General features: G+C 36.2%; 1 protein-coding gene across 1 annotated transcript; it reads left to right on the forward strand.

Annotated features, from left to right (window-relative positions):
• Positions 1 to 2,756: 2,756 nt before the first annotated feature.
• Positions 2,757 to 3,898, forward strand: LOC306868740 (uncharacterized protein; the record flags this gene model as incomplete). Its single annotated transcript, XM_079415058.1, has 2 exons — positions 2,757 to 3,066; positions 3,285 to 3,898. The coding sequence occupies 2 exons, from the start codon at positions 2,757 to 2,759 to the stop codon at positions 3,896 to 3,898; spliced, it is 924 nt and encodes a 307-aa protein (XP_079271184.1).
• Positions 3,899 to 9,740: the final 5,842 nt, after the last annotated feature.

Below are 9,740 nucleotides of genomic sequence, written 5' to 3' on the forward strand. Positions count from 1 at the left end.
ATATATAGGCCTATATGTTTCTTTGTTTATTTATTATAATTTAATTTCATAATTAAACGCTAAAACTATACTCAAAATCTGCACCGCATTTTAATAGATGGCAGATGTAATCAATATCAAAAGAAAACAAAACAATTCAAATAAAATTATGTATTGCATTTACATCTCATTCTAGTGAAATTAAAAAATAATTTGTTGTTACGGAGGTCTTTTATGATGTAGTATAGGCCTATACTTTTTCTACTTTTAAGATTACTTTAAAGTTTAACAGCTTTTCATCATAATCATCAGGAGATCGAATTAGTCTCCAATTAACAAATAGGCCTACTCAATCATGTGGGTCTTGTGAGCCAAATGATAAAACAAGACGCTCGACTTCAATTCGATTAGCTCCAGTACCATTAGACTGTCTAACATGTATTATTCTCAAATCGTATCGATTAACGAACAGCCCTCTCTCATAGCTTTGTCAAAGGCAAGCCGCTGGTTTCGCTGCTTCATGGGCCAGACCTTAAGATAAAATCTAAACCTTGATCATTGCCGTCATTGAATTAACTGCGCGGCTATTTCTGATCAGACGAGTCTGTGTTTAATCAAGGTGTCAAAGCTTTTCATGATTCTATTATGGCTGCCATAGATGACTGCCCTGCCCGAGGGTATTTACAACCAGCCCGAATCGCTCACAACACAAGGGCAACAGGTGCATCAGACTTGCCTGTGGCAAAGTCTCAGTTGTCTGTTAGGCAGTGTGTAGGGGGATTTTAATATAACCAATTATAGCATGACAGTTCTGTCTAGTGTAGCCTATGACTTGAATATTACACCTAGCCTATCTATCAGTCATCTATCAGGATTTTCTTTCAAGTGTCTAAATTAATTTTATTCAAAAGCAGAGTTTTTGATGAAGGTCACTGACTCCCAAAAAATAAAATAAATAATAATAATACAATAAAATAAATATGACTGTGCACCTTTAGTTGTTTTTATGATTTATCTAGATCTTTGTTTTAATCGTCATTACTGTTAATTAGAATACTTCAGGCATGTATGCTGGCCATCAGGAGCACCGAGACATTCCCGTGGGCCGGTCGAGTACTGGGCCGATCGCCGAAGCGATGGAGACCTCCCCCATATTAGGCGCTGTTTTTTAAATTACAGTGCATGTGAAACTGCAAAAAGCAAATGCTCCAAATGTGTGAAGCGGCGCTACCCTATGCATTCGCCAGCCGCGCCTAAAAGCAGAGCGGGATATAACACCGAATTGTGTTATACAGTCGTGTGATATGAGAACATTAAAGGTTCTGTAGTAATGCTGGCTGAAAGCAACAACAACAATGTAAACTGCATGACGAGCTAAATTGAAGAAGCCAATAGCCTACATAATTACAAGCTTGTCAATTCAGCACTATAGAAATCTTGCAGTTATTAACACTGCACAAATAGCCAATTGTTTTGACTGAATGCATTCATTATAAATGTTACTGTGTTTACTTATATGAAATATTGGGGAATGTTTTTCTTTTTATAGAAGTTGTTTTTGCAGTTTCTACATCTTTATTGATTTATTATATAATATAATATAATTTTAAATTAAGTAAAATGTTAATTCAATAGAGCCTGATCGGTTATAATGATCTGTGCCTTATATAAATGGGTAACTATTTACAAATGTTTAATTTGTATAAATGAATTTCTTCTGTGGAACATAAAAGAAAATCAAGAAATTTAAGACATTTTTGTCCATACAGTAGAAATCAAGGGTATCCAAAATGGTTTGGTAACATTCTACAAAATATCTTCTTTTGTATTCCATAGAAGAGAGTAAGTTTGGAACGGCATGAGGAAAACAATGAGTGAGGAAACAATGAGAGAATTTAATAGCAGTAACGTTTCTGCATTCTAGCTCAAAATCATTGCTTTACTGCCAATTGCCTTTCTATGTGACAAAGTTAGGTTTGTTGTATTTGCTGAGAATTCAGTCATATCTATCATTATTTGTTTCTGTCCCGTTTTATTTATTCATTTATTTACTCCAATTTAAGGCCCTATGACCCAGCAAAACATGTATGAGGAACTCGTGGGCCGGATGGGCTGGATTTGTCCAGCGCCGACATTTACCCCCAGTCCAGCCCTGGAATAGGCTACTTGTAACATTTTTCAAAAATGATCGAAGTGGGCTTTATTCACTTATTAAACATTTAAGGAAAAATTGTCTGTTGGATGGTATAAAAAATCTCGAGAATGGGATTTCAATCCTATTTCGGAAAAAAAGGGGAAAAAAATCCTAATGGGATTAAACAAACCAAATATCGGATAAACTGATTTATTAATTTATTGGCTTTAGGTTTATCAAAAGTTTGAAAATCATTTTTTAATAGGATTTTAATTTAGCCTATATGAATATTTCTAAATTATGGTTTCTATTAGCTATTTCTGTTTCTGTTAGCTGCTTTTTCTGTTAGCAGTCTATGAGCATCCATTTTTTCGACAAGGGATATTTAATGACAATTCACGATTAATGTTTTGATACCTGTCTACTGGACAGGCCACGGATTTATAAAATGTAATTTAATTTATTTATTTTTATATACACATTTCGTTCGCAACAGAGACATCAGCATTATCACCAAGGTGAAACTTCTGACGCCTCACACCTTTAATCCACTCCTCTGCGCCCCCATTGGTCCGCTATCCTTTTAAAGCCCCGCTTGATCTTTGAGGTGCACCAGGGTGAACTTCTCATCAGGCAGAACAGAATGTATCTCCACCGGACGCTCCCCGAACTCGAAATGGACCCCACAATGATGCTTGAGAATCAACAGTGCCACTACGTGCCACGTCAGCAGAAAGAGCCGCTTAGGACGTTTCATTGCCCCTTGTCGGGTCCATCAAGCCCAGTGTCGGTAGAGTCTGAATCCAGCTGCTCAAGCCCTGAAGCGAAAGCGCCCGTGGAAACTCGAGTGAGACGTCCTCTAAATGCGTTCATCATCTGGACCAAAGAGGAGCGCAGACGCCTAGCGCAGCTAAACCCTGACCTGGAGAACACTGACCTCAGTAAAATACTTGGTGAGTGCGACACTTTTTCTGTAATTACTTGTGTTAAATTAAAACATTCTGTCGGTTAGAACTGTAATAGCCTAATGTAATATGAATTTGATATTTTTCTGTATATGAAGACAGAAATAAAATGATCAGTCTAATATTACTAGATCCGTAACTTATACATAGCCTATACTCTAATATTGTTTAAACTAAAATATTTTTTTGTTTTGTTTTTGTTATAGGTAAAACATGGAAGGCCATGTCTCTGGCAGAGAAGCGTCCTTACATGCAAGAAGCAGAAAGACTACGAATCCAGCATACCATTGACTATCCCAACTACAAATACCGGCCCCGTCGACGAAAGTGCAACAAGCGTGGCAGCAAGATGGCTTCAAATGAGACTGTCAGTTCTCCAAATGCCTCTTTTCACCTTAGATATATGTTACAAGGTCAAGTCGCACAGAAACCATACAATCAAATAAACTCCTATAAGCTCCCACACAGTGGGTTTTCATTCGAAAACCACTCTTCATCATACCACTTTGAAGCAACATCATCAAATGGAAACATGATGTTCCATGGTGGTGCAACATTACTGAACTCTTCTTCTGTACATCTACCTCTGGCTACTTACTCAGAGTCGCTGTTGTATTCGCAGCATTCTATGCAGGAGAGTGGGGTGGAACTCTGTGATCGATGGGGAACAGAGGTATGTGCATGTGTACTGTGTTTGGGTGGACCTTCTCTGGAGTTCTACCTAGAACAAGTGAGATCGGACATGTTGGACCAGCTTGACCGCAGTGAATTTGACCAGTATCTCAATCCAGCACAGCCTGTGGACCACAAATATGAGTGACCAGACACATAACATTTGAATACTGCCATCCAGGGACTTCAATGGTGAAAGTTTTTTTTTGACTGCCAGTGCAATGAATTCTTACTGTGAGAGTGGATATTGTATGTATATTAAATAGTGTTTATTTATATGTAATGCAAACGTTGCTGGTCATGTCAGTGTTTAACTTTAGTTCAGTGTGTATTTATAGATATTATTATTACTATTTTTATTTTTTTTTACTTGAGAAAAAGTTAGCTTTTAGGATGATTTCAATAAAATATCTGTCAAAATGGGATGAAGTGCATCAATGCTTTAGATGTTATTTAGTGTTGAAAAATCAATGTGGTCATAATAATTACTGAGTAACATGCTAGTTGGCAGACATTTTGTCACATACTGCCTACAAATTTTTAAAACAACATCACCTCTATATTTATATGATAATATATAAATAAGTAATAAATGAATAAAGCTGCAATAATTTCTGCAACCAGTAAAGCTAGCCAGTATTTGGCTTACCAATGGCTCCTGCCCTTTCAGGGTGAAAAAAAACAACAAAACAAAAAACACTTAAATTGGAGTTTATTGCAAGTAAACCTTTGGTACAAGTAATACTAATAGCTATCCTTCAAAAGCATCTATTTTTCTCAAATTATATTTACATTACATATATATGGACCTCTATTCTGATTGGCTGAGATGCTTTCCAGGAGTGCTGATATTTTACCAGTATCAGAACAGGGACTTATTACTCTGCTTGTCTCTGGGCATTCTAGATAGGCAGTATTTCTCCCAGAAATGGCGGTGAAGAAAACCCACTAAAATCTAATAATAATAATAATAGTAATAGTAATTGTGTTGATTTGTATGTAGCAACTGACTGATTGTTTATGAAATATCTTGAGAATATACTGATTTTTTTTGTTTGTTTGTTTGTTTTTATTCAATTTAAAAAAATGTTGACTGAAATAAAAAGTTTGACACTGTGTGCTTTTGAAAGCTTTTTGAGAATAATTTCAGTATTTCTTGTTAGATGTTTATGCCATATATACATTAAAGGGGTCTTATTATGCTCTTTTACAAAGTCTTGATTTTGTTTTGGGGGTGTACTAGAACATGCTCTCATGCTTGGTGGTTCGAAAATCGCATTATTTTTCACATAATTTACATTTTATTACAATACCTTTCTCCCCAGCCTGACACAAACGACTCGATTAGTTCTGGGTTTGATGAAGGCCCGACTTCCGAAAAACGAAATGTGTTGTGATTGGTTAGCTGTCCCAGTGCGTTATGATTGGCGAACAGCTTAGATGGCGCTTCAGTATTGCCCCGCCCAGCGTATTTTTTTAGGGGGAATTTTTTCTCACCTTGCCTTACAAGCTTCTCTCGCACATCTTCATGAAGGCTGTTAAGTGGTTCAAAAGTATCACTCAAAAGTTCAACTAATTGCATTTAATGAAATTTTAAACTGTGAAATTTTAAATTTATTTTAAATCAATTACAATTAAAATGCATTATGTCGTTGAAAACATTACATTTAATTCACACTTAAGTGTATTGTTAACGGACATTGAATATATTTTACTTCACATTAATTGCTTGTCAGTACATTGAGCAGTACACTTTAATCATATTTTAAAGACACTTCAAGCTATTTTGAAAGTGCATATAAAGATGTACTAAAGTCCCACTTAAGTGGTTTAAAAATAAATCACTCAAAAGTTCATCTAATTGCATTTCATATAAATTTAAAATGTGATACATTTGAAATTAATTACAAATTGAATGCACTTAAGCAGCGAAAACATTACATTTAATTTGCATTTATGTCTTCTTTTAAAGTATATTATATTCACAATAAGTACACTTTATAACATTTAAGTACACTTAATTTTCACAAGTTACAGCAGCTAAAAGTCCAATGCCCATAATTATAAATATTTACAAATTATGAACAGTTTTAACTTCAGATTGGGTACAGCAAAAACATGAAGAAATAATTAATAAATGAAAGGTCGCAAATATGTGACCTTTACAGACTGTGATTATGAGTTAATGAATAATATGTTAACATGAATAGTTTGTGAAGAGCTTTTTAAGCTATTATTTATTTATTAAACATTTGTAAATATAAAAAAGAGCATTGGGTAATTGTGAACTGACATTTAATGACGTTTGTTAGTATTCAAAAATTCCTTTTACAAGTAAGCTTTTAATTATTGAATAATCTCACAACTATAAATATATAAATAAAACAATTTTACTCATTGTAAACTATCTGTCCATTATGAACAGAAAAATGTGCACAGTTCATCATTTCATCAGAAAGTAGGAGAATTTATACATGCATCAGGTTTCCGCACTGGATACACCTTTGTATCCTTGTTTATTGCTCCTTTGTAAGCGTCCTCACGTTTCGTTCCTTGCCTCCCCATAGTACCATTAGAGAACTGAGAAGACTGACTTTGATTGGTTTTCCGGGTCAAGACAGTGAATCATTTTGTGAAGCAATTGGTTCAGCTGATTCAAAGTTTTGAAAAGGTTAATTTCTTTCCCATTTGTGCACAACAGAGAAAACTGTTTGTAAACATTTTTCAAAGCATGGTTCTTTGAGGAAGCTTATAAAAGGGTTCTATTTAGGACCAAAAAGGGTTCTGCCCCCCCCCCCCCCCCCCCCCCTCCTTTCTCCTTTATGGCATAATAATACTGATTTCACCATCAATAAATTACCAGTGTTCAATAAAAAATGGAACAGCACAGGAATCACACATTTACATCAACTTGTGATAGAAAACAAATTAACTGAATTTCCAGAGCTGACGCAGAAATATAAACTATATATAAATATAGATAAATATAAATATATAAATATAAATCTATATATTGTATTTACAAATCAAAAATTCTACAGAAAGTAACACCAACATCAATTATCACAAGATCAGTAATTCAAGAATATTATTGACTAACTATACACTTAATATCACTTAATATTAATATCTACAGGCACCCCTCCCAATTCACCATCTCCTCCTCTATTTCTGTTTTTCTCCCTCTAGGTAGTACCGCACTCAAGCTGAGCCTCGTGTTCGAGCCTCCATAAAGGACAGCAAGCCAAGTTCGTTTACCATTACCCATCAGGACTAGATGGGCAGGTGAACTCAATATAAAATCATACACAGAACACATCTAACAACACAATACAAAATATATAAAATGGGTTTGGCAGATTCTGATAAATGTATCCACTGGACTCTCAATATTCGAGATGATTATTTTCACGGTCTGTGGTAATGTCCATTAATTATCACATTCTGGAAAGATGTTACTTCTAAACTATCCATTTACTTTAACTGTGAAATCCCAGCAACTCCATCATTATATCTCTTAGATGAACACTGAAAAATAAAATCCATGTCGACATATGTTACCCCAATACTTCTGTCTCTAGTTATTGCCAAGAAAACAATTTTAATCAACTGGAAAAAATAAATAAAATAAAATATATTACACAATGGTTACAGTTATTAAGAGATTATATTAACGATGGACAGCAGATAGCCATATTCAAAAATGAAGTTTCTGTATTTGAACAACTACATGGCTCCAGTTCTCCTTTTTAAAATACCAAATTATCCTGATTTGTGAATCAATGCCCAACATTGAATACATACCTTTATTATGTATAAAAATGCACATATCTGTAATGAAATATGATCATCATCAGCAGCATTATTATTATTATTATTTGTTATTTTTCTTATTATTATGGTTTGCTATAATACCATTATTCTTTTTTTTATCATTAGTTTTTGTTTCCTTTTTTGGTAGTTCTTTAAACAACTTAAAGGTGCAGTAGGAGATCTCAGAAAATGCTAACTTTAGCCTGATAGCACTGAAAGCGAATATCCCACCCTCCCTGCAATTGTCGTCCAAAGCCACGCCCCCTGAACGCACATACGCTCAAAGAGCATAATACCAGAGACGACATTAAATTACTACAATAGGCTACATCAACGGTTCCCAATTACAGACCTCGCGCCCTCCCCGCTCTGCACATTTCATATCTTATCACGTCCAACGGTTGTTCTATTCGACCGTAAGTCATAAGTGCCCTGCAAAATGGACATCACCAGATATTCCGCCATGATTCCAGTTCAAAGCGAGCGTATATGTTCCATACAAAGGGCATTAAAGTGTGCGAGACGTAAATTTAAATTGTATATTATGGTATATTATGTCACACTTCACACTTCTCCAGTAAGTTTAATTGTTAGCGTAAATCCGTGAATGAATGTTCCAAAGTGAAATAAACTTCAACGGATTTCCCCTGCTCAGGGAGTAGGGAGCAATGAACACTGTGTAGGGAGGATGTCAATCGGAATACAGTTCATGCATCTAGCTCACTTCTAATGAGCTGATTATCTGATGACGTATCGTGTCTGCGCGAACAGGGTACGCAGAGGTATGCAAATACATAAGTTGACAGGCAGGTAGGAGAGACAATTAAAACGCTCAGACTGGGCGTTTTGATTGGACAAACATTTCTTAGTCCTACACCTTCCACAGAATATATAAATACAGATAAATACAATTAGACCACTTAACTTAATGATTGCTATAGGGATGTGAAGAGACTTTCAACCAGCATAACAAAAATGTTTCTGAAGACAATCACCTATTGCACCTTTAATATAAGTCTCTAATCTCTCTACATTTATCGACATTCAATTCAGATTACATTATGATCTACTTCTATACCACCATTGTTCCTATTACTGTTGTCATTACATTTTTGTTCCCAAATTATTCACCTTCAGTCTGTATTTATTCATCTATTCATTCTGTATGTATTCTGCTAATTCCTTGTGTTTTTTTTTCTTAACTTTATATGAATTTTTAAAGGATCTCATATAATTTTATATACATAACTACCATGTTCTATTAATTTTTCCCATCACAATAGTTCCTATTATTTTGGAATGTCCACCAGAGCTGTTGCCCGTGAGTTGAATGTTAATTTCCCTACAAAGCCGTCTCCAAAGGCGTTTCAGAGAATTTGGCAGTACATCCAACCGGCCTCACAACTGCAGACCACGTGTAACCACACCAGCCCAGGATCTCCACATCCAGCATCTTCACCTCCAAGATCGTCTGAGACAGCCAACCGGACAGCTGCTGAAACAATCGGTTTGCATATCCAAAGAATTTCTGCACAAACTGTCAGAAACCGTCTCAGGGAAGCTCAACTGCATGCTTGTCGTCCTCATCGGGGTCTCGAACTGACTGCAGTTCGTCGTCGTAACCGACTTGAGTGGGCAAATGCTCACATTCGATGGCATCTGGCACTTTGGAGAGGTGTTCTCTTCACGGATGAATCCCGGTTTTCAATGTACAGGGCAGATGGTAGACAGCGTGTACGGTGTCGTGTGGGTGAGTGGTTTGCTGATGTCAGCGTTGTGGATCGAGTGGCCCATGGTAGCGGTGGGGTTATGGTATGGGCAGGTGTATGTTATGGACAACGAACACAGGTACATTTTATTGATGGCATTTTGAATGCACAGAGATACCGTGACGAGATCCTGAGGCCCATTGTTGTGCCATTAATCCACGGCCATCACCTCATGTTGCAGCATGATAATGCACATTGCAAGGATCTCTTCACAATTCCTGGAAGCTGAAAACATCCCAGTTATTGCATGGCCAGCATACTCACCAGACATGTCACCCATTGAGCATGTTTGGGATGCTCTGGATCGGCGTATACGACAGCGTGTTCCAGTTCCTGCCAATATCCAGCAACTTCGCACAGCCATTGAAGAGGAGTAGACAACCTGATCAACTGCGAAGGAGGTGTGTT

Source organism: Barbus barbus (genome assembly GCF_936440315.1).
Source record: "Barbus barbus genome assembly, chromosome: 1".
Lineage (NCBI taxonomy): Eukaryota > Metazoa > Chordata > Actinopteri > Cypriniformes > Cyprinidae > Barbus > Barbus barbus.